The 27,255-nt window shown below is 33.4% G+C and overlaps 1 protein-coding gene across 10 annotated transcripts in view; it reads left to right on the forward strand.

Annotated features, from left to right (window-relative positions):
* Nucleotides 1–27,255, forward strand: part of exp (expansion) — a 338,601-nt gene that overhangs the window by 295,517 nt on the left and 15,829 nt on the right. For all 10 annotated transcript variants that reach the window (XM_067774671.1, XM_067774674.1, XM_067774675.1 and 7 more), the window contains 4 exons: nucleotides 5,457–5,529; nucleotides 12,782–12,949; nucleotides 19,901–20,099; nucleotides 25,987–26,345. In XM_067774671.1, coding sequence (XP_067630772.1) covers nucleotides 5,457–5,529; nucleotides 12,782–12,949; nucleotides 19,901–20,099; nucleotides 25,987–26,345 — 799 coding nt within the window. The remainder of the gene's footprint in view (nucleotides 1–5,456; nucleotides 5,530–12,781; nucleotides 12,950–19,900; nucleotides 20,100–25,986; nucleotides 26,346–27,255) is intronic.

Raw genomic sequence — 27,255 nt, forward strand, 5'->3', positions numbered from 1 at the left:
AGTTTTAACACTACTTACAATAACAACGACAGAATCAACAAGCCAAACAATGTCATGTATAATTAATACAATTTATGCTTGCAATAAATTCGATAAACTCGCCCACAGTGCCGAAAGGAGAACTTGCCACCATTTTACATAAATGGCGAGTAAATTTAACTTAATAATTTTTTTTTTTTACTACAAGGCAGTGCTCATTGCACGTGCAAACCTTTGACTTCAATGGAAATAAGATAAGATTTACACATGTGCTTGCGTGACTAGATATTGTCGGTTTCTCGAAAATTTTTAAACAAATTTGCAAAAAAAATTAATTTTTCAAATAAAAAAATAGGTGTCGCTTCGTTTAGACATTTTGTTCCATAGTCACATTAATCATTCACACTGCATAAAAACGCTTGCGGTGGCGCAATCGGTGGCGGTGGTACTCAATCAAGGCTTATATGCAAATTTTGGTTGTGCGAATAAAACAAAAACATATTTTTAAATTTAACTGGAAAAAATTAAATTTGTATTTTGATTCTTTTTTAAAATATATACATATTGTAACGAATGTTAGCAGCACTGAGCGATGCTATCGTCTCTAATGCGGCAGTTACCCACCGACGTGTGCCGTACGTAAGGACGTTTGTCGTACGAAGCTCGTTTGACCGAACTCTCAAGCCCGTAGGAATCAATGTGTGCGTCTGTGTACATGTACATAACATATTTGTGTGTGTATTGTTTACAGATAAGCACTGTTGCCATTGACCATTTTGCATGTATGCTTATGGAAACATCAACTTTTTCCAATTTAATTTTTGATATTGTAAAAGGCCGGAATACATATTAAATAAGTATAAATAGATTAAATATTTATAATCAGCACTTTTACATAATTATTTCGAATTATTTCCACAATTTTTCAATCTTGAATTAGGCGTTTTTGCATAAAATTGCAAACGGTCAAAAATTAGCGCACAAAAGTTTACTAGGCAACTCTGTCTAGTGAGAGGGCGATCAGCTGACACGTTCTTACGGAAAAAATCAAAATTGTTTTGATTTCTACGTTCCGGGCTACGTACGTACGGGCGTTGCACGTCGGTGAGTTTTCGTTTACATTGCACACTCATAAGATAGGTCGTGTCAGCTGACACGTTTTTTCTACGTACGTTCGTGGGTAACTGCCGCATAAGCCGATGCTAACCAGCGACGTGAATGCACATCAATAATTCAATCATTATGTATCTACATAAACGAATAAATAATTGCGTCTACACATATGTACGTATACGAACATCGGAGCGGCAATGCACAAATACATGCATATATCTTATCTGAGTTGTCACAAGAGAGAGCAATAATTTGTGCACGTAGTTGTGGCTGGCGATTTTGTAGCCGAACTAACTAGTAACTTCTGGAAATCGAAGAGCCTAGAAGTATGCAGCGTAAACTATAAAAGCGGGGCAAGCGAGTAAGAAGTAATTCAGTTTGATTTGAGTTGTCAAGCAGTTGCGATTAAGACGATATCTAGCGAGCAATAGCAGTATTATTTTGAATAGTAGAGTTTCATTGAGCTATCAATCAGTGTGGTTATTAAGCAAGCTATTCGTTGCACAGTTTGAGTGTATTGTGAAGTACTTTAATAAAGGCCATTTTTCCATTATTCAATATTGGAGTTATTTATTCAACAGTTTAGTGATTCGAACTTAGCAGAGGATTGCAAATAAGAGGATTTGCAAGCAAATTCGTTACAATATGTATGTACAGAACATTCATTTTGTAGCATTTAGTGTAGCAAAAATTAAAATTTTGAAAACTCGAAAACAAAAACAAAATCATTTGCCACATACCAATATGTGGCTTTGTGTAAAAGCCGCTAGCAGCTCATGTTGCAACATGTGAAATGATAATGTGCAACGTGCCAAGTGGTAAATGCACAAGTGTTGTTGCACCAATTGCATTGGCGTTGGTGGCAGCTGCAATATTTGCAAGTAAGGCGGCTGGCTTTTTATTTTTCTAAGCCAACTTTGAAAGTTTTATTAATAAGTATTTTTAATATTTTTTTATTTTGTGTTAAAATTTTTTTGTTTTTTTTTTTTTCAATTTGCGTACATATATATTTTCTTTTATTTTTTGAAATATTAAATTTTTGTAGTTCTGTTTAAAGTTAACTTTTTATGAATCATATTATACTCTACCGACGGCTCTGTCCGCAAAGAGAAAATAAAACAAAAGATTTCTTTGAACTTAGAATCCAAAATTACTTAGAATTCGATTTTGGTCAAATATACTCACAGTTATATTGCTTTAAGCGAAAAAACAGTCTGAGAGAGGCCCCAAAAGCCATTTCAAAATATCGTTTGAAAAAGTTAAAAAATCTTCACAGTAAATTTTACAAGAAGTATAAGGCAACCAACAGTCAATGCCATTATAATACCTATAAGCGTTTGCTGAAAGAGTTTAACTGTCTGGATAAGTTTTTGTATAGAAATTATATTCTTAATATCGAAAATAGCATCAACCCTAATCCCAAGACCTTTTGAAACTTTTTGAAGTCGAAAAAGTCCTGTTCTATAATATCATCAACCGTTTTTCTTAATGACAAATCAGCTCCTACTCCTGCAGATGTGGCAAATTTGTTTGCCGACTTCTTCAAGTCTAATTTTGATAACAATTATTCTGAGTGAGACCTTGATCTCATTTTTCTTCTGATGCAAATTTATCGTCAGGGTTTGGATCGCTTTTTCTCACATATGGAGATGTTTCTAATGGTATTTCGAAATTGAAGCCTTCCTCACGTACTGACGTAGATGGAATATCTGCAGTGTTATTAAGGAATTGTCCAGTTTTGATATTCCCTTTACTAACTATCTTTAACAGATCGCTATACACGGGTGTCTTTATAGATGCTTCGAAATTGGCATCCATAACCCCGGTTTTTAAATGTGGTAGCAAAAACCATGTAAGCAATTATAGACCAATTTCCAAACTATCTACTGTTTCAAAGCTATTTGAATGCATTATTAAGGACGAAATGTATTTTTCAGACAAAAGTTTAATTGTTCCAAACCAGATGGTTATATTCCAGGACGCTCTACTGTTTCAAATTTGACAGTGTTTAGTGAGTTTTGTCTATCGGCTTTTTCTAGCAGATGTCAGGTTGACTGTAACTACACGGACTTTTAGAAAGCCTTTGACAAAGTGTTTCATAGCATTCTGATTGCGAAGCTTGCGTGCCTTGGCTTTCATTGTGGATTTTTAAATTGGCTTAAGTCGTACTTATGTCATAGACCATGCGTGGTTATGATTGATAATGCCTCCTTTTATACGTATGTTGCGACATCGGGTGTCCCACAAGGTAGCATTTTTGGTCCATTGCTCTTTGTGTTGTTTATAAATAATATTTCCTCCTTTTTAAGTTCTGTTACTTTTTGCTATATGCCGATGACTTGAAGATATTTTCGAACGTTACCAATCTAACTGGCATGGCTAAAATTCCATTAGACCTTAACAATTTATACTGGTGGTGCGTGAAGTCGCACCTTTCGCTTAATATCAGCAAATGTTTTCATGTTTCTTTTTCAAAATCTAATAATCTTTTAGCATCATCTTACAGTATTTCAACTCATACTCTGCAAATATCTAGTGAAATAAAGGATCTTGGCGTTATTTTTGATGCCAAGCTCTCTTTCAACAGCCACATTGATTTTATAATATCGAAGTCATATGCTATGCTAGGTTTCCTTAGAAGAAATAGCTCTGAGTTCTCAAATCCCTATACATTAAAGTTGCTTTACACCACTTTTGTACGTCCCTATCTGGAGTATGCGGCCTTCATCTGGCGTCCATTTCATCAATTTAGGATAGACAGGATAGAACGTGTTCAAAAAGTGTTTCTTAAATACGCTTTGCGTTGCCTTCGCTTCTCGGAACCAGTTCCTTCCTACAGGTCTTGACCATTGTTAATAAATCTTAAATCCTTAGAAAAATGAAGGTCTGTCCTCTCGCTAACTTTTGTTTTTGGCATTATACAAGGGACTGTTGACTGTACTTACCTTCTGGAGCGCATTTATCTTAATGTCACGCAAAGGACACCGCGATATTCAAAAATTTTTTATTGCGAAAACTTTAAGACAAACTATCTTCGGTATGCCCCTTTGTCAAGGGCTTTTAATGAATTCAATATAATCTCTAATTCTATCGATATTGATTTTTCAGTCTCGAAATCATGTTTTCTGTATACTTTAAATTTAATATAATCTATTAATTTGCTAAATTTTAATTTTCTCATAGTCTGTAAGAATATTTGTCATGTTCGTAGACTAATTCGAATAAATAAAAAAAAATAGTCCTAAAATGTTCTTAAAATCATCCCCAATTATTTCCAAAATTTTCCCTAAAGCAATCCCGCGATATATTCGAAATAGTCCAGAATCGATCAATTTCGATATATATCCGAAATAGCACTGAGATGATACTTAAAACAAAACCGAAATGATTCTTAAATAGTCCAAAATGATTTCAAAATAGTATTAAAGTGATACTGAAATAGCTCCGAAAGATTCTTTGAAATAGTCTTAAATATATCCCGAACATAATCCTAGAATATTCCCAAATGATTCGGTAAAAGTCCGAAAACTATTCATAAAACCATGCCGAAATATTTCCAAAGTGATCCAGGAAACACCTAGAAATAGTTCGGAATCGGTCGTGGAAACAATCCTAAAATGATCTCAAAATAGTCCAGACATAATCGTGGAAGCAACCGCAAAAACGCTCCGAAACAGTTCGACACGATACCAAAACCGAAATCGAAATCGCAGAATTCGAATCGATTTCGAAATGGTATCGAAGTCATAATGAAATACCTTCGAAAACAATCCCGAAATAGCGTCGAAATAATCTATAATCGGTGGCGAGAGCCATCTAGAAATAAATCGAAGTTGAACTACCTTGATTTCGATTTCGAAATGGCACCGAGGCGATGGCGAAAGAGTCCCGAAAACAATCCCTGAGCTCACCAGAGATAGTCCCAAACAGTCCGCGGCCACAATCCTGAAACGATATCGAAATGGTATTAATAATCCCGAAATTGTGCCAAAATGACCCCGAAACAATCCCGAAATTATCCCAAAAACAACCCCGAAGGGATTTTCTCCACATTAAACCCGAAATGATATAGAAATGGTCCAGAAATTTAGAAAAATCCTTGGTGCAGTTAACCTCCGAGGATACTTAGGCAGAACTTTTCTGCTAATTTGCGAAACGGAATCTACATGTTATGCCGACTCCCAACGGCAGCAGCAAGGCAGATGAATATTTCACTGAAATGCCTCGCATGGCAGAAAAGCACTGAGAAAAAGCAACTTCCGACGAGCGACCACGCTTATAAAAACTCTCTAATAAAAATTTGTATTTAATAAAGTAAATATTTTGTTTTGTCTTTGCTTAATTAATATAATTTTTTATTTCAGCATCGGCTTATGTGGTTTTGATAATCCAATGCGCGATCAGAAGACCGAGGAATATAAACGTCACATCGGACAGGTGAGTAAATTAATTAGATAAGTGTTTTCAGACAAAATCTCTGTAAAAAGATCGTGAGAGACTAGAAGGAGTAGAAAAGAAAGCATATCCCTCTAAAAAATGCAACATATTTGCCAGCTATCGCCGGAATGAACTTTTGTTTAAAGTAACATTGCAGCAACGTTTTTTTGCACTACAAATGCGCGATAAAACAAAAAAATTGTTCCCTATATGGCAGTGTTTCGCGGGTAAACACAAAAAAAACTCCTCACAGATGCAAGCGTGATAGAAAGGTTGGGTTAGGTTATTGGGGCTGCCCGAGAGTACACATAGGCTTATTGTGGTACCACAAAAACACCATTACCTTTCCTCTTCGAACCATTTTGAAAACCTGATAAAGGCTACCAAGTGCTTGATGTCATGCCCCGCAACCTGGCGCAGATTATCTAGAAAAGGAGCTCCTAGGAAGCGCTGTCTCGCACAACTTAGCGCCAGGCAGTTTTAAACGGAGTGAAGCAACGCTTCATCCTCAGACACTCTGGTTTTAGTCGCCGTCTTTCGATAGCTTGACTGTAGATGTACACTTTTAGCGTAAGCTTACATGTGGAAAGCGTTGTTTGTCAAGAAGGATCTGCATAGTTTTACTTTGCCTAGCTAGCTTTTCTGCAATGCAGTTTTCCATTATGTCCTTGATCGGCGATAGTTTGGCGTTAGTTCAGAATTGAACGAGTAAGAGCCATATATATTTGATAGACGAATAGTTGTATACGAAAATAAAAATTTCGTTGCCAATATTATGTATCCCCATTCTAACTACCCTGCAAAAATCGCGAGTACTCCATGCATGCATGTATGGAGTACTCGCTATGGACCAAGCGAGTGCTCCAAAATTAACCACAATTCATACAAAAAATATGGTCCAATTAACATTGCGATGTCCTAGGACCGGACCATATACTCCAGCTCCGCATTACGCAGAGTAATCCATGGAGTACCCACAGTCCAATAAACATCGTGTAGTGATTACAATCGTTAAAAACGAGCAATGATCGGCTTACAACATGTTCGTGTAGAAAAATGAGTTGGTCCATCGCTGCATTACGGTGGAGTAGAATGGTAAGTACTCCAGTGGACCACATGGTCCAACGATTTTTGCAGGGTACGGCTAATGGCTGATACTTCTGCCTAAAATACTATGGCGAATGTCGACGTCACTAAGCTGTTAGTAAATAATCAACAACAACAAATACAGTAAGCAGCCAAACTTATGTACATGCACACATGACCGGCAGCAAAAAGTGAAGAGATATCTCACACATATACACATGTAGTCATCATCCGAAGTAGTTACTCACACATACACACTCATATGACTATGATAAACTTTGGGAAATATGCTGACGAGGCAACAGTTATTGAAGTGTAATTGTACTACTCCCAAGTAGACTAAATAAAGACCATATTGCAATACTGAATATTGAAGTGATTTATTCAACAGTTTAGCGATTCGAACGTTAGCAGAAGGTTTGGAATTCGTTACAATATGTTACACATGCTATGGTCGCACGGAATCTGTTCTAGGAGGAAGAACCCCGTATACGTTTATCTTAGAGTAAGATGTCAAGAACGATCTGAATATCTTCGCTTGGCGTTGCTCTTAAAGTACCATTTATACTTATCATACTACATCTTGGCCTAAGAAGTTTGGGTTTAACGCTGATTACCATACGACTAACCCATACAGCAGTAGCGTCGGATAAACTCGGTTCAAACCACAAATTGTTTCTCAATGGCTCATTCGCAAGTGGAATGTGCGCTTTCATTTGGCACTGAGTGACCCCTACAGGTTAGCGTTTTGTACAAAATTAAGCCTAGAAATGTGTCCCTATCTGCCATTCAGTCCTGGTAAGTTCAACGATGGTATTTGTTTCGTTTGGTATATTAGAAAGCTCAACTTTATCGAAATTGACGAAAAGTCCGCATTGGGAAACTCAAAAAGAAACCTCTCGAAATGCTATCTGCATCAGGTACCATAAAGTTTAAGGGAACTTGCCTCTGCAGGTGATATCTAGGTCATCAGCATATGCCACAAACTTTGTCGCTGCTCCACTTTGTATCTTTTAATAACGAGAAAGAATACCACCCAGGAAAAGAGGTGTGCCCCTTGCCACATACATACGTATAGCAATAGTTTTTTGATGTGATCACTGGTGGTACACTGGCATCTAGTGTGTTAAGCAAAGTCTGACCAATTATTGCATTTCTTAGGCGAACAATTGTTTCCTAATTCTCTGTGGTCTGAGTTTTTGTACAAAGATTTTCTTCTAAAGCAACTCGGCAAATTTTTCTGGTAAATAATATTCTATACATCTCAACCCTCTAGCTAATTGCATTAAAAAGTCGTTTTTGACAGAAATGATATTTAGCAGGTTTACTCTCTAACCGACGATATGGCTAAAAGCCGGACGTAGTTTTTTGATGTGAATAGTGGTGATAAAATTGCAGCTAAAGTGTTAAACTTAGACTTTCTAAGAAATTATTGCATACTTTCCAAGTTTTTTTTTGTACAATGAGCCTCTTCGCAAACAACTCAGTGAATACTTCGAGCAAATTAGTTTTCTAAAATATTTCAAGCCTATAGCTAGATTAGGTTAGGCTGAACTGGCCGGTCCATGAGGACCTCACATAGAATGAATTAGTCCGCAGTGTTACCCGAAGTTTGTTAAACGACCAAACTGAAAAACCCTATCAAAAACCAGGACCTATGTTACAAAATAACTCCGCCCTCTTGGCAAATACTAGAAGCTTCCTAGGACTTAAGCCACTCGCTGCTTCTAGATCTGACAACTGTATCTCTTCTAATAGCTGGAGTCTTAGCCCGGCAAACGCAGGGCTTGAGCACGGAACGTGCTCGATCGTTTCCTCCTCCAACCCACACTTCCTACATCTGCTATCACTGACTAAGCCTAATTTAAAGGCATGTGACGCCAGAAGGCAGTGTCCAGTCAGAATACCCGTCATGAGTCTACAGGCCCCTCTTTTTCATGATTGATGCAACTTTGTTAGTCTAAAGTTGTAAGACCTACTCATAATCTTCGACACTTTGCAGTCCCGCAGTTGAAGCCACGCCTTTCCCGCTTGGTCGATCATGTGCACCTCTCGCCTTCGCTTAATCCCGCTCAGTCTAATTGGGACGTCTACGGAGAAAGCTCAAGGGGCGCGTCCTTTTGAGCTAGTTCATCCGCTTTTTCATTCCCATCGATTCCCATATGGCCTGCGGCCCAATATATATGTATGCTTCTCCCTGTCCCGATTCTCTCCAGCTTACACTATAATACGCATTTAGATGCTGTGCTATGCGAGATTATTGCCTTATTAATCAATATAAAATTTAACACGGTTTCTACTGCTTTGGTTACGGCTAATATTTCCGCTTGAAAAATGCTACAGTAATCCGGCAGCCTGTAGGATCTGCTTATTTCCGGATCAGCACAGTATACCGCGGACCCTACTTCTTCCACTACTTTGGAACCATCTGTGTACACATGTATAGCCTCGTCCGCCATTTGAGCACCCTTGCGCCAACCGTCCACCTCTATTGTGGCCTTAAGATCTCCCTCGAAGCGCAGATAGGGAATCAGGTAGTCCGTTCGTCTTGTGATTTATACTACTATGGCCGTATGGTTGCAGTTGTTAACGCTATGTTCTTTTCTACCAGGTCTACAGATGGAATGTGCAGAATGCCATACAGTACAGCTGTCGGGGTTGCTTTTAGGGCTCCCGTAATGCTAAGCACTGATAGTCTGCATACCCCCTCTAATTTTTTGAGGTAGGTTGTTTTTGTGTGTCTTTCCACCAAACAATAACTCCATGTATAGAATAGGGCTTACAATCGCTGTAAAAACATAATGAGAAAGAGAGGGCGATAAGCCCCACGTACACCCAAGCATTCTTTTACATGCATAAAGTCCCGTTGAAGCCTTCTTCAACCTCTCCTCCACGTTGAGCTTCCATTACAGCTTACTGTCTAGGATGATTCCTAGATACTTTGTGCAAGGTTTTCCCTGTGGGGTCACCCCTGCTAACTTGGGCCTGATCCAATTTGGGACATTGTACCTCTTTGTAAACAAGACCATATCCGTCTTATCCGCGTTGACTTTCAACCCGACATTTGATTCCCGATTCATCAAAGAACTAATCGTCTGAAGGTACCTTCCACTTATGACAATTGCAACGTGATAGCACCCCTCCCTGCGGCGTTCCCCTGTCCACTGATTTCTTGGGCTCGTACAATCCCCATTGTGGTGTGATCTTCCTGCAATTTAACATGCAGCCGATCCATCTGGTTAAGGCTGGATGTACTTTAATGTAATTAAGACCATCCTTAATCGCCCATTTAGAGACATTATTGAAAGCCCCGGCAATGTCTAAGAAGACTCATAGAGCATATTCCTTATATTCCAGGGCTTTCTCTATGCTTATTACCACCCTATGCAATGCGGTATTTAGCAAAAGAACATTAAACAGTGGGTGTTTAGAAAAAATGAATATGTTATTAAAGGCTTGTGCAAAAAAACAGAATTCCATAGCAAAAGCTACAAACGCTAAATTAGGTCAGCCATGTTCAATTAAAGAAATACAAATATTATCCATTAAGCCTAAAAATTGCTTTGCTATCAAACTTTGATTTTGCAAAATCGAAGCCGCATTTAACCTCACAGCAAACATAAAAATACATTATTAGATTTTTTAAGTTCTAAATGAGTTTATTTACTTGATATTGACAATATCTTGTAGTTGTACAAAAAAAACAAAAATATTTATGTAATTATTGATCATAAATGCGAGAGTTATCGTACAGCAGGAGAGCTTTAGTGTGGTATAAAAAAATTTTAGCTGAAAGCTATATTGGCAGTTAAGTGTTAATCAGTTTCCTCATAATAGCATCCCGTTAGAACGGTATTTGCTTTTTAAATAGATATTTAGAATATTTTATGGCGATTTCTATTTCATGACCTAATTGTTTTCTTAAGAGAATAATGTGCACTGGTGTAAGAAAAAAATTGTTAATAATTCATAAATTAATTTATGAAAATATTTTATTTTAATAAAATTTTTTTTATATGGGAGATAAATATTAGTTTTAGCGGTGGCCTTAAACCACTTTTTGATATGTAAACATCTTTTTTCACGGTATGGGGGAATGTTGAATGCAAGGGTAAAGACTTTTAAAGATGTACGAGCCGTACTCGTGCGCATCTTGCGCAACCAATCTAAAAGTCTCTTATCAAATATCAACAGAAATCAGCTGTTCTATCAATCAATTAAAACTTACAGCTTGCGCTGCTATCTGGCGTATGAGAGCAATTGCACTTAATGCAGTGCAAATATTCTCAATAGGGACATAGTACAAATACATTTCTTTGGGTGCTCACAATTGTTTATTTTTAGCGAAATTAATTCAATAAAATATATATATATAATATATATTTACAACCAAGACTTTATTTGTAGATTTGTATTCCAAATAAGAGCGAAAAAGAACCCGTATATAAAAACAGCAATTAGAAATAATATATATGATGGTATACGGGGATACGAGTATGTGTAGAATATAAGTGCAAGCGTAGTGTGGCGTATTGGTTTACAGTATGCAGTACTAGAGAGAGATTCATCACTACACTGTAGTGTAATGTGGGAACATGGCCCGTGATAGAGTTGAAATGAGCGAAATCACTCAGCAACTCAAGATAAATCTATCACTCACTTTTGTATAAACTAGTGTTCGAAGAGATATATACACTGCTGGTTTGTTGGAATAAATGTTTTTTTTTTATTACTGATGCACAAAGTGTTTACAAAAACAAACCACGATTCGGGATTCGAACCCGCTCTCCTCTTACTCCCAGCAGAAAGGCTTTGAAGAGATTTACAAGGTATAATCGAAACAGCTGTCACCTTGTCCGTCCTGATGTCACGTTGTTTAAATTTATCCCAAAAATTGCTTGAAATAAACGTTTTTATACATTTAAAAGCAATGGGGGCAATCCCCGCTTAATTCATACAAAAAAAAATATTAATAAAACCAAATAAAATAAAATTAAATTAAATTAAATTAAACAAAACTAAATTAAATTATATCGATTAAACTATATTAAATTACACAAAACTAAATTAAAATAAGTTAAATTAAATTAAAATATATAGAATTAAATTAAATAAAACAAAATTAAATAATATAAAAAAAATTTTAATTAAAAAAATAATAAAATAAAATGAAACAAAACAAAATAAAATTAAAAAAATTAAGTGAAATAAATTAAAACTGAAATTCAATTAAATTAAATTAAATTACATTAAAATAAAAAAAATCAAATCAAATTAAATTAGATTAAATCAAATCAAATCAAATAAAATAAAACAAAGTGAAATAAAACTACATTAAATTAAAGTAATTGAAATCAATTTTTAATCGACGAGATATCGCCTTGAAAAGCTGTTGATTTATTAAATAAAAGTTATAGATAGGTTACCCAAATATGATCGATTTGTTATAGAATTTTTACCAATATCTTATAAGAGTGTTATCGAAAAGCTATCGATTCCTAAACAGAAAAGTGATCGCTGTTTCATCAAAAAGCTCATATCTTTGTTCCCGGAAACTCATATGTTTGTTATCGGAGTGTTACCAATTTCATATCGGCGTGTTATCCTTATTTTATAAACTTATTGCCGATGACTAATCAGTTTGTTTTGAAACAGATACCGATAAAACCTCAATACAAAATCGATGACATACCAAAAACAATACGATGAAAAGCTAAATAATAAATCAATAATAAACAAATAGAAAACTGGACAGTAATAATTCGGTATTAATAAATCGATAATAAATCAATAACTTGCCGGTAACGGTTATCACCAATAAGAAGCCAACGGAGCTCTTCTCAAAAAACACGAAACTATTTGCTTTTGGTAAAGTTACCTCTGTTGTGGCTGAACTTCAACCCCGAGATAACTTAAAAACATTAGCTAACTATCTCCAGTTAAATTAAAAACATGAGTTTCCAAGACGTACACCTGTATATTTACACATCGAACTTCTCGAGTAATTGGTACTGACTCCCTGTTTCATATCGTGCTGGGACCATCTCATTCAATCTACGTATGTGATATCTTTATTGATCCCGGACAGCCAACAAGAAGCGGATTGTTCCAATCTAATATACATGTGCCTATGTAAATTCTAAAATATCTTCAAACTTTTTTGCAGGGTGTCAAAATAAAAATGGATGACGCTGGCAATATACTCATACGTCGCTATGCCAAAAGTAATGTTTTCATTAAGAGCACAGCAAGTAATCCCAATGAGGAGACATCAATTAGTGCCGATATACTCAAATTGCCAAACCAAGCATTGGAAAGTGAAAAAATAGTCAAAGTGAGTAATGCATATAATTTTTTCACAATTACAATTACCAGTACATTTACCATTATAATCTATATATTAATACGCTAACAAAATTTCCATACAATCAATTGACGGGCTGTTTCGCATACTTAGCATACGTAAAATCATATAAAAGTTATATGAATCGATTCGTATTGATCAGCCGCAGTGCATAGGCCTATTTTTGTTAACAAATATTACTCTATTTGTTTATAATTAATAGAAACAGTTTTTTGTAAATTCGAACAATTCATACAAATATCGTAATTAATTATCATGCACAAGCGCGCCATCTTTGGAAACAATTACCTAAGTTTGCTAATGCGAATTTCAAAGACCTTAGCCCTTATGGACAAGCGCGCCGTCTTTGGGAACAATTATCTAAGTGTTTAATGTGAATTTCAAATTTTATGTATCCCCGCTAAATTCGAAGGCACAAATGTTTCACCTGCAAACAAATATGGTTTCCCATTGTTGCCGCTTACCTATAATAGCCTCTACCAAAATCCTAAAAAATTGTTCCAAAATAATTTATAACGTACCAAAAATCTTAAATAGAATTAATTTTTGACCGGCCCATTTTTTTGGCAAATTTTACCTACACGTAAATACATGTCTTTATTTAAAAGATTCTTTGTTTTTTATTTTAGTTGTTTTCAAAAAAACATGTAATCATAAATAATGAGTTAACTTTTGTTGAAACTAACTAATTTATTTATAACAATTAATGGCAAATTTGCTCGAAAATGTTGTTGCATTTGCAGATTTAATCCTCATTTTAGATAAAGCACGTCTTATACTGAACAAAAAAAAAAGTTACAAAAATATAACATTACATTTTTTATATTACCTTTTATGCTAATTACGAAACAAAAAAACGTCCCAAAAACTTTTTTGATTTTAGGTCAGAGCGGCAACCGGCATCATAGCGGCCGTCTTTCATAGGCAGTATATTACCCACTTCTATATATTAATACGCTAACAAAATTTCCATACAATCAATTGACAGGCTGTTTCGCATACTTAGCATACGTAAAATCATATAAAAGTTATATGAATCGATTCGTATTGATCAGTCGCAGTGCATAGGCCTATTTTTGTTAACAAATATTACTCTATTTGTTTATAATTAATAGAAACAGTTTTTTGTAAATTCGAAAAATTCATACAAATATCGTAGTTCATTATCGTGCACAAGCGCGCCATCTTTGGGAACAATTACCTAAGTTTGCTAATGCGAATTTCAAAGACCTAAACCTTTATGCACAAGCGCGCCGTCTTTGGGAACAATTATCTGAGTGTTTAATGTGAATTTCAAATTTTATGTATCCCCGCTAAATTCGAAGGCACAAATGTTTCACCTGCAAACAAATATGGTTTCCCATTGTTGCCGCTTACCTATAATAGCCTCTACCAAAATCCAAAAAAATTGTTCCAAAATAATTTATAGCGTACCAAAAATCTTAAATAAAATTAATTTTTGACCGGCCCATTTTTTTGGCAAATTTTACCTACACGTAAATACATAAGTCTTTATTTAAAAGATTCTTTGTTTTTTATTTTGGTTGTTTTCAAAAAAACATGAAATCATAAATAATGAGTTAACTTTTGTTGAAACTAACTAATTTATTTATAACAATTAATGGCAAATTTGCTCGAAAATGTTGTTGCATTTGCAGATTCAATCCTCATTTTAGATAAAGTACGTCTTATACTGAACAAAAAAAAAACGTTACAAAAATATAACATTACATTTTTTATATTGCCTTTTATGCTAATTACGAAACAAAAAAACGTCCCAAAAACTTTTTTGATTTTAGGTCAGAGCGGCAACCGGCATCATAGCGGCCGTCTTGCATAGGCAGTATATTACCCACTATATTTATTATTAGGCTAACTTTGTTGGATTATATGTCCATTAATCGGATGCTTAGATCCCAAAACCCTAATTGGTTTATGTCGCTTAAAGTTATGAAATCAATTTTATTTTAGTAAATATGATTGCGTGAATAATTTCAATGTTTTTGTTTGTTTTTCCTTTCTTCCTAATTTATTCTGCTCTGTTATATCTTAGTATTATATTTTTCACAGACGATATTTTATGGTAGATATGGTCATATATATTCATGAAATGGAGTGTTTACAAACTTAATACAAATTAATTACCTACATAGATCTCAATGGGATCCCAACATTAAATATCCGAATATTATAATCTTCATATTTCCACAATGATCACATTAAAAACCGGAAAAAAGTATAAGTGCACTTATTGCGTTTTTATATGGAACTGTTTGTTCACTTCACTTAATTTTTCGCAATTTAAGTACTTTATTTTTTTTTTCTTTAATTAAACATTTTTTTAGTAAACTCTGCCTTCTTTCTCATTACATAATTTTTTTATATTTTTATTTTTTATTTTATTTTTTATCAAGGTATCCTCTATTTTACTCGAAATTTTTGTTTTGTGTCACACTTACATATTAGATATGTATTTATACCAACTTAAAGGGGTGGCGTGAAATAGGCTAAATTCCTTTAGCAAATTTCTTAATTTTTAACTAAAAGTTCGTGCTTTTTGAATTATGACACTATTGACGTAAATGGGCGATATGTGTATATGGGTGATATAGGCCTACTGGGGAACCGAGCTCCCAAAACTAACTTCGGTAGCGCGCCAGCGGGGACCTTCCGGGTGGTGTGGAAAAACCTATTTTTCAATTCAATTTCAAGTAATTTCACCATAATTCTATGTCAATTTCATATGATTTTACATAATTTTTATATTTTTGTTTAAGGAGCTCCATACCAAAACGTTATAATTACATGTGAAAAGTTTGTAGAAAATTTAAGAAAATACAATCAAAAAGTACAAAGTCTTAGATCAAATTTAAAATTTTAAAGAAAAAGTTAAGTAAGTTAGACCAGTTTGCTATATTTACAACACTTGATGCATAGACTGAGTTGAAAAAAATACACGTTGGTCGAATTTCGACCACAGGCGATACTAGGTTCAATTAAAATAACTATTAATAAAATTACAATTACGACTAATAACAGTGACAAGTTCAAAGTAGGTACTGTACTAATCCAAGTAGTTGTAGTTATAATTACAATTTCTATTATATCTACCACTGGAATTGTAATTGTAATTACGGTTACTATATATTACGATTACGAAATAATAATTACAATGAAAATAATGGTAACGATACAATTACTATTCATATAGAACGAAAAAAGATTTCCGTATAAATAGCCCCTCTGCCATGTTTATCACAATGGAATTGATTGCTCAAAATATAGATATTCACATTTTCAATAGCTCAGCTTATTGAATAAATTTTGTTTTTGATTTATTTACTTAATCGAGTAATCATTATACCTTTCGTGAACATGAAATGGTATATTAACTTTGGCCCGATGTTTGTAACGTTGAGAAATATAGAAGATAGACTCACCATTAAGGATACCGAATTGATCAGGGCGACGAACTGAGTTGATATAGTCATGTCCGTCTGTCTGTTTGAACGCAAACTAGTCCCTCAAATTTTGTATCTCAATGAAATTTAACACAAGGATGTATTTTTGTATTATATTAGACATTTGTCGGATCCGGTAGGATCGGACCACTATAACATATATCTCCCATACAACCGATCGTTCAGATAAGACGAGTTTGGTCATTCCTGCAGCAATTTAGAAAGTATAAAAGTGAAACTCGGTGATATATATTCTAATATATCATAGAAGATATCCCGAAAAAATCACTTTGATCGGAGCTATATATAGTTATATCCCATACGACCGATCGTTCAGATAGAAAGATTTTTTGCCATTTCTGCCTTAATTTAGAAAGTATAAACGTGAAACTCGGTGATATATATTTTAATATATTGTAACGAATTTAGTGCAATTCCTCTTATATGCAACCTTCTGCTAACGTTCTAATCACTAAACTGTTGAATAAATAACTCCACTTTTCAATAATGCAAAATGGTCTTTATTAAAGTACTTCACAATAACACTACTATTGCTCGCCAGATAGCGTCCTAAATCAAACTGATTGTCGTGCCTCTACTGTTTCTGCCTTTTGTGCTGTCCTTCTGCTAACGTTCGAATCACTAAACTGTTGAATTAATAACTCCACTTTTCAATAATTCAAAATGGCCTTTATTAAAGTACTTCACAATAACACTACTATTGCCCGCCAGATAGCGTCTTAAATCAAACTGATTGTCGTGCCTCTACTTTTGCTGCCTTTTATACTGTCTGATTTCCTCGTTGCATGTTTCTAGGCTTTTCTATTTCCAGAACTTACTAGTTAGTTATCAGCTATAAAATTACTCAGCTGTAACTACAGATGCATGATTTTATAGCTTCTGTCAAACCCCATGGGCTTGTATGTGTAAGCGACACTTGCACAACCATTGCATACTTTCGGGAGTATCTCAGATTTATGCATGTGGTTGTGCGTTGCTTCTCCGCTGCGTGTACGTACATATGTGTAGACATAATGATTGAATTATTGATGTGCATAAAAGTCACTGCTTAGTATCGGCTTAGAGATGATAGTATCCCTTAGTGCTGCTAACATTCGTTATAATATCATAGAAGATTTTCTGAAACAATCACTTTGATCGGAGCTATATATAGTATATATCCCATACAACCGAGCGTTCAGATAGAAAAATTTTTGGGAATTTCTCCCTTAATTTCCAATATAAAAACGTTAAACTTGGTGATATTTATTCTAACATATCATAGAAGATTTCATGAAAAAATTATTTCGATCGGAGCTATATATAATATATATCCCATACAACAGATCGTTCAGATAAAAAGATTTTTAGCCATTTCTCCCTTAATTTCCAATATAAAAACGTTAAACTTGGTGATGTTTATTCTAATATATCATAGAAGATTCCTGAAAAAATCACTTTGATCGGAGCTATATGTATATAGTATATACCTATCCCATACAACCGATCGTTCAGATAGAAAGATTTTTGGCCATTTCTCCCTTAGTTTCGAATATAAAAACATTAAACTTGGTGATATTTATTCTAATATATCATAGAAGATTTCCTATAAAAATCATTTCGATCGGAGCTATATATAATGTATATCCCATACAACCGATCGTTCAGATAAGGGGGTTTTTGCCAATTTTTTTATATTTATCTTAAAAATTGTTTAGGTATGTACATCTGTTCACTATATATTTCTTATCTTATACATCCAATTATTTGGAGATCACGAACATGATAAGATTATTTGCGGTCATCCAGTGAGTTTTACAGCTCCGCCTCACGCTCATTTCTCACGAGAATACTCTGGATCATTGAGAGACTTGAGAAGCAGATGTCGTGATATTTTCGCACACGTGAAATGTGATAGGCAGATGTCGCCGGTGTTTTTCATTTAACTCATACGGCGAAAGACTAAGCAGCGACATCTATTTTTGAAAAAGGAGGTTTATTAAAGGCAGCGTTGCCAAAATAAAGACAAGTAATTAACACATCATCTGGCTCACAAATTGAACCAGACTTCAATCTGGATTTATCTGGCTCAAATTGTTGTTGTTGCATTTACATGCAAAATTATTTATTTGGCTCAGGCTCTTTGCCACCGGAAGATGGCTATTGTTCAGCCGAAGACAGTCCCGTCCTTACTTGTTTTTTATTAATTTTTAATTCAATGATTAATTTCATTCCGTTAGTGATTTTCAGTCATCAAACAAATAAGCCATTGATTGTGCAACTGATTATTCCAATTAATCGTTTATTCGATCTTAGATACACCTCTTTTAAAATCCTAAAATAAATGGTTCTTCGCAATTATTTATAAATTTAAAATGCGGTTAATCGAATAATCATTTTTTCATTATTTAATTGAATAACCTTTTTGATTAATAAAAATTTTGAATAAATTGATAAAACTCATTCGGAAAAAGTGTTCAGTGATTGATTGAACAAGCGAGTAATTGCGCAGCTAATTATTCCAATTAATTGTTCATTCGATCTAAGGCATATCTTGATTAAAATGATATTTCATAGTACTTAACATTTTTAAAAACAAATTTTGAAATTTCCGAGTGATTTTTGTATTTGTAAATAAATTTTTGAGTTTTGAATAAAAAAAGTTAATGCTATAAAATACGAAAGCTAATGCGAACGCTTAGTAGGAATAAAAATAATAATCCAAATATTAGAAATATTAATTCGAACACGGATACAATTTTTTTACAAAAAAAAAACAAGAACGAATACACCTAGATATACCATTACTAATACTTATAGGCTCAAATACGAACGCGGCCGCGAAAAACGAATACGAATGATAATATGAATACGAACTCTAATAGAAAAACGAATGTTAATACGAATAAAAATTTGAGCACGACAATGATTCAATAGAGTTGGCAAATAAGCTCGTACCCATGTTTTTATTCCAGTGACTGAAAGATTACAGTAAATCGCAGTGACAGCTTGACATAAATAACCGTGGCTGAAGTGACCACGACGTCATCTGCGCCCTATTGGACATCACACTTACCAGTAATGACACTCACAAAAGCATTTACAGCTCTCAATTAACTATAATATGAACCAACGAGCCTATGGTATTTGTTGCGACTAAATAGAACTAGATTTCGCAGTAAACTGCTGCTTAGGGGATTTTGCAAGCACTCTCGAATCTCGAATCTTTGTGACTGTTCTACTACCTCTAGCCGCGTTTTGGTCGGGGACTACGCGATTACTGGTAAGCGTAATTGTGTGCTGCGATGTATGGCATACTGCTCCTCTGTCACTGTTCAGTCACAATAACGAAAAAAATCACTTGCGGTATCTGCAAACTGTAATTTTATTATTTTTTTTTTATAATCCAATTCTAAATGTTTCCTTCTCTCTCTCTCTCTCTCTCTCTCCTACCCACTAGTTATTCGATATGAAAAAATTTCAATCAAATGTAAATCGTGAACTTCGACGTGCCTATCCCGATCGACGTCGCCTAGAGACACAATGCCTATCCGTAGTCGCGTTTGTCAAATCGGAGAACGATATATTAGATTGTCCCATTTGGGTGCTAATTGTAAATGTTGTAGCAATGGATATGCTCAAAAGTAAATTGCCGCCAGGTAAGTAAGAAGTGAAATTTTTATTTTTTTTTTCAAAGAACGTTAAAAAAAATTTACGTTTGGGTAAAAAGATTTCGATGTTTTTAATAATGTTTATTTTTTATGTGAATAATGAAGCTCTGTATATAGAAATTTGTACATGTTATATAATTGGTTTTGTTTTTGTAAACATTAAACCAACAATGCTGCATAAATTTTGTATTGAACTATTCATTTATTATGCTGCAAAATGTTAGTAATTTATTAAGTTGGGCTGCGCTTTTGTCTTGCCTTTAAATCGAGTTGCTGTTGTTGTATATAAGTAGTTATGTATAGCTGTCGAGGTTAAAAGTGCATGTGCATAGAGATCATGCATGTATACGAGGATTTTTTTATTGTAGCGGTACTGTGGATACTTATAGGCTCCATAGCTAGGCATTTTGCATAACTAGTAAAAATTATGATGAACATGAGACTGATTTTACTTAGCAATGTCAAAATACATTTGAATACCATTTTTCAATTCAGTAAGTGCTCCGACTACCACACAGAATATCCTGGGTTCAAATCCTGCCCAAAGCAATATCAAAAGTTTAGAAACAAGTTTACTAAAAAACAAAAGAAACAAGTTTTTCTAAGCAGGGTCGCCCCTCAGCGATGACTTGGAATTTCTTGAGAAAAATTAAAAGAAGCACGATGGAAATTGAATGAGAAGCTCAGTTTAAATTTTTTTGTTGTTTAAGCAATAAAAATTCATTTGTAATGCAAATATTGGGGAAACTCCGTTTATTTTTACACCTTCTGCAAACGTTCGTATCGCTAAACTGTTTAATAAATAACTCCAATATTCAATAATCCAAAATGGTCTTTACTAGACTACTTTGAGTGTACTTCACAATAACTTTTACTTCACAACTAATTGCGTGTTTAAATCAACTGCTTACTGACTACTCAGCTTTCGCTGCTTTGATACTCTCTGTTGCCTCGTTCACCCATTTCTCCTAAAGTCTAGTAACTTCGCGAATTTCATGCTTGGTTAACAGCAATATATGTACATGTATATTTGTAGTTTATAGTATCTCGCATAGCCATATGCGTGTGTATATGTAAGTACTACTTCGGCTGATGTTTATGAGTATCCCTCCGTTGCCTTGTATGTAAGTGTATAGATGATGATTGATTTGTTAAGGTACATACGAGTGGCTGCTTAGTATCGGCTTAGGGATGCTAGTATCGCTTAGTGATTATAATATTCGTCACAATATTAGTACTAGGCTTGATATGTACTGCAGCGTGCCCATGCACGATGAGCAAAGATAAAAGCATATTAAAGTTTTGATGTAGCATTGTGTATGCATTCTGCAAATTTTAATTTATTTTCTTTTTATTTTTTGTTACTTCTTTACGTTTTACTCCCCATTTGCTAGACAAGCAGTTCAAGGTTGCCACCGTTCACAAGTAGTTTTGGTGTGCCGTTTGTGGCACCAATTCTGCTGTTAGCCTTTTCGCTTTTGCCACGGTGCTAAAGTGAAGCATATGTGCATGCATTAGAGTGGAGCGAAAATATGTACGCATACATACACTTTTAATTAAAGGAGGATTTCGTTATGCGCTAATAGTCTAACTTCGAAAATTTTCAAGAAATCGCCATATTTGATTTGAGTTTAAAAAAAATATAGACATGTTGTTAAAATTTTAAAAAGTTGAAAAAAGCTTTAAATTTAATTTTTTTTAACTATTGCAACGAAAGGGCGATTTCATATGTGTGACAAAAAAAGTTAGTTATTTAATTAGTTTCTTTTTTTTTTGAATTTAATATGTTTTTTTTTTTTTAATTGGTTTTTTTTTATTTATTTATTCCCTCTCTTAAATTTTTATTTCAATTATATATTTTGTTTACCATTTGATTAATTTCTTGTTTTCATATGCATTTTGAAGTTTTTACTGACACAACTCTTTATTTTATTTATCATTATTATTATTATTATTTTTTTTTTTTTTTCAATTAAAAAACACCTAGAAAAAGAAATTCTAATATTCATATTCATTTTCAACTTTTAGTTTTTAAAAAAATGCAATATTACAATTTTTACACCATTTTTTATATGCAGGTTTAAAACTGAAAAGAAAAAAACAGGTATCTACCCTAATATATATACATTCATACATAAGTACATATGCTCCTTAAAAGGCATTTATACTTTTTTACGAACAAGCCCACAATCTATCAGTTTGGTGTAGTTTTTTAATTAAAGAATGGCGTATTTATGAAAAAAAATGTTTAATAAAATAAAATGTTTTAATAAAAATAAAAATTTAAGATACATAAATGAAAAAAGAAGCTCAGCCAAGTCTGCTGGGATGTAGAGCGAGCCAATGTGTTTTTTTTTTTAATTTGAATTTATAAGTTTTTAATTCTTAAATCTTACATTTTTCTATTGTTAAAAACTTACTTTTTAACACTTATTTAATTTTCTAATTTTACTTTAAATTTTAGGTTTAATTTTTTTATCTCTTATTTTGATAAAACCTTGAATTTAAGCTTTGCTTTACTCTACAAATTTCGAACAAACAAATTTTAAACTATAAAAATTAAAAAAATCTTGCCTAAACTTTTTGCGAGGAAGCCTACCACTTCACAATTCCGTAAACTTAAATTTTTTAATTTTTTTGTTTTAAATTTTTAATATTTCTAATTTTAATATTTTTTATTATTTTTGGGATGGCACATAACTTCTCAGTTTGGTTAGTTTAAATTTTTAGTTTTCGAATTCTTAATATCTCTAATTTAAATTTTTTAAATTTTTGTAATTTTAGATTTTTTAATTTTTATTTTTAATTTACATTTTTGGAACTTTTTTAAATAAATATGTGACTACAATTTTTATTTTTTATTTTTATACACTCACTGATTTATTTTTGTTGAAGAAAAATTTGATGGTAGGTACATACATATGTACCTATGAGGAAGCCCACAATTTCACAAATTTGTAAAGTTAAATTTTTATTTTTTTTTATTTTTAATATAGCAAATTTCACATTTTATAGTAAATTTCACACTTTTTTTATATAATATTTGTTTTTTTTTATAAAACTTGGAATTTTATTTTAAATTTTCTATGAGTCTATAGTTTGGTTAATTTTACTTTTTTAAACTTTTTAAAATTTTTAAACTCTTTATTTTTTTTTTTTATTCTACATTTTTTAGTTTTTTAGTATTTAACCTTTTTAAACCTGTAATACTTCATATTTTATTTTTAATATTAATTCGATATTTTAATTTATAATTAAAATATTTTTTTTATATTTCTACTTAAAAGCAAAAAAATGTTTAACCCGTTTAATATCATTTAAAGCCTGGTTAGTTTAACTCTTTATTTTGCTATTTTTTTTAATTAAGCATGTTTCAATTATTTTTAGTTTTTAAGTTTTTATAAAAAAGTGTTTATAAAACTTATAATTGTATCTAAATTTTTTATGAGGAAGCCTTGAAAGAGCGTATCCAAAAACGTTTGGATGTTAGGGCAGGACAAATATTTATTTCTTCGGTTGAAATTTGTTGAGTATAAAAACACAAACTCATGCTTTCATTACTTATTTATTTATATTTTTGATTGTCAGAGAAAACAAAACTGTAAGGAAATGCCAATTTTTTGAAATCTTTAACTGGAAATTGTAACATATTGTCACGGATATTAGCATCACTAAGCTATACCATCACTAAGGCCATGCTAAGCAGTATTTACGTCAATAATCAAATCATGTATACACATATATAAGGCAGCCGAGAGATGTCACACACAGATGCATTTACGCCTATGTGTGCGCGAGAGACTGTAAACTACAAACATTCACATCAATAATTCAATCATTATGTATCTACATAAACGAATCAATCATTATGTCTACACATATGTAGGTACACGCAGCTGAGAAGCAAGGCACAACCATATGCAGACATCTTATTTGAGATGCTCCTAAATGTAGGCAATTATAATTGTGGAAGTGTCACTCACACATACAAGCATGGGGTATGAGAGAAGCTATAAAATCGTGCAATTGTAGTTACAGCTGAGAAGTTTGAGAGATACTGGACTAGTAGATTCTGGAAGCGTCTAGAAAAGGCGAACGAGGAAACCAAAGAGCATAAAAGGCGACAGATGTAGAGGCGCTGTAATTCAGTTTGAGTTGAGCTATCAATCGGTTTGCTTAAGCACGCGATCTGGCGGCCAATAGTAGAGTTTCATTTGAGTTATCAATCAGTTTGGTTATTAAGCCAGCGAGTAGGAAAGTATAAGTGTTACTGTGAAGTACTTTAATAAAGGCCATTTTTCCATTATTCAATATTGGAGTTATTTATTCAACAGTTTAGTGATTCGAACTTAGCAGAGGATTGCAAATAAGAGGATTTGCAGCAAATTCGTTACAATATCTAAATAAAGGTTTAGTAAAATAAAAAGTTTAAACATTTAAAAAATTTTAAAAATTTCTAACTAAAATCAACATTTGGAGGTCAACAACTTTGCGTTTTTATTAAAAACTTTTTATTTTTCGATTGTCTTTGTTTTATCGGCCTAGTGATAAAGTATTCAAGGTTCGAAACGAGCTCAAGGCCAGAACAATAATTTTTTTTTTTTGTAATTATTATTGTTTTTTTAATTTCTCTATAATTGAAAAATTTTTATTTTGTTTTTGGAATAGTAAGTAGAAAATTTTTCAGACAGCCTGCCAGAGCTGCGCAGATAGATCCATTTCGAAGGTGCTAAGCCTTCATCATCGGTTCTGGCCTTGAGCTCGTTTCGAACTTTGAATACTTTTTATTTTTCTTTCGTGAATTTTTAATTTTTATAATTTGTTCTTTATTTAACTTTTTTATCTTTTACGTTTTTAATTTTTTTTTATTTCACCGATTGTATTTCTTTGTTTTTTATAAAAGTTTTAATAAAAGAAAAAATTTAATTAAAAACTGTTTTTAATCAAATGGCTGAAATTTTTACCCAATACGAAAAAATATCGATCCATCCTAATGTACATAAATTCTAAAGTAGATTCTTTAAAATGCATAAATAACTTTTTATTCGGTGAGTTTCAAATGCTAGCAGCCACGTATATTTCTTTTTTTTTTTTAATTGAAATTTTTTCATAGAAACTAAAATGAATAGGTAAAAAAAAACGAGAAGTTTAAGAATTATAAAAATAAATATAATAATTTAACCAAACCACAAATGAATAGGCTTTCGCGCTAAAAATTCCAACATTAAATTGATGAATAAATTCAACCCACCCTAATGTATATTAATGCACAAGTATTCACTTTAAAATGCAAAATTTACATTTTTTGCGGTAAGTTTCAAATGCCAACAGCAAACATTTTCATTTCGCTTTTTAAATGTCAACGTGTCAGCTGATGGCCTCTGTTCAGTCAGCCTAAATAAGATAAAGGGCGGTAATAAAAAGGCGCGCGCATGCGCCCCACACGCACTGCTACTTTTGAATATTGTCTCAAATCGTTTGCATCATAAATCAAAAATACATGTATGTATATAGTACATATGTAAATGCTTCTATTCGTAGAACGCATGTCAACGCATTTTTCAATAGCAAAATATGTAACAACAACAGCAGCAACAATAAGCAACTGGCGCGCGCTTAAAAATTTACATATCTCTTTATAGAGCAAAGAATAAATGACAAAAAAATTTAAAAAAGGTGAAATGTTCCAACAAACAATTGGCAGCAATACTTAAGTGATTTATGTATGTAATAAGCGATTTTCAAAACAATCTAGAATTACAGAGTCTCACCATTTTTCATATAAATGTACTTTACAATTCAAGCAATTCATACAGCCTATATTTACCTAAATGTTTATTTGCTTTCTCAACTCTTTCCTATGTTTTCACAACAGTACAACGCCCAATTGTTGACATTAAGAATCGTCCCAGAATTCCAATACCCGATGAGGATCCCTACAGCGTTGCCGGTAATGGTAGTGGCGGTAGTTCGGGTAGCTCTGGTTTCGGTGCTGGCAGCAGTTCCGGTCATCAACAACAGGCAGCAATTGGTATGGGCAGCGGCGGCGTCGCTTTGCATGGTATGAATGGCGTCGGTACCATTAATGGTGGTTCAGTTATCGGTGGTGGTCATGTTGCAGCAACGCGTGAACAATTGTTACTGCAGCCGCAGCAATTGGCACATAAACGTAGCGAAAGGCCACCAAAATTGCCACCACGCGATAATATCTACGCTCATGATGTAATACCGAAGGTAAGTACTTCATACAAATTTTAAAACGGCTACTTCTAAACTTTAAAAATTACGAAATAAGGTTTGATAAGTGTAGAATTCGCAAGTATTAATGTGCTTGCGATTTTGTCACAGCGACTGAAATGTCACAACAAATCGCACTGACAGCTTAGAAGAAATCGCAGTCACTAACCGACTCTGATCTGCGTCCCGTTCGTGATTACACTTGCCAATCACAGCTCTCAATTAGCTGCGACAATATTGTAACGAATTTTGCGGAAATTCCACTTATTCCAAACCTTCTTCTAACGTTCGAATCGCTAAACTGTTGAATAAATAACTCCAATATTCAATAATGCAAAATGGTCTTTATTAGACTACTTTGAGAGTACTTCACAATAACACTTAACTTCACAACCAATAGTGTGCTTAAATCAAAACTGATTAGTTTCTTCGTTCATCCATTTCTTCTAAGGTCTAGTAATTTCGTGAACTTCATGCTTGGTTACCAGCCATATATGTACATTGTACATGTATATTTGTAGTTTGTAGCCATATGCGTGTGTGAGTGCTACTTCGACTGATGGTGAGTATCTCTCTGTTGTCTTGTATGTACATGTGTAAATGATGACTGATTTGTTTACTTACATACGAGTGGCTGCTTAGTATCGGCTTAGGGATGCTGGTATCACTTAGTGATGTTAATATTCGTCACAATATGAACCAATGTGCCTGTGATTTGTGCTGGACTATATAGCACTAGATGTCGAATCTATAAAGCACGGCTGCTTGATGTCGCAGTAATCTGCGTTTGCATAGCCGCTTACGTAGCAATTTACGGTGCAGTGAAATAACTCCCAAATGCAATAACTCCCAACAAAAAAATGAAATAACTCCCAAATATTTTCCATACAAATTGGGACTTATTTCA

The sequence above is a fragment of the Eurosta solidaginis genome, chromosome 3, assembly GCF_040869045.1.
Source record: "Eurosta solidaginis isolate ZX-2024a chromosome 3, ASM4086904v1, whole genome shotgun sequence".
Classification (NCBI taxonomy): domain Eukaryota; kingdom Metazoa; phylum Arthropoda; class Insecta; order Diptera; family Tephritidae; genus Eurosta; species Eurosta solidaginis.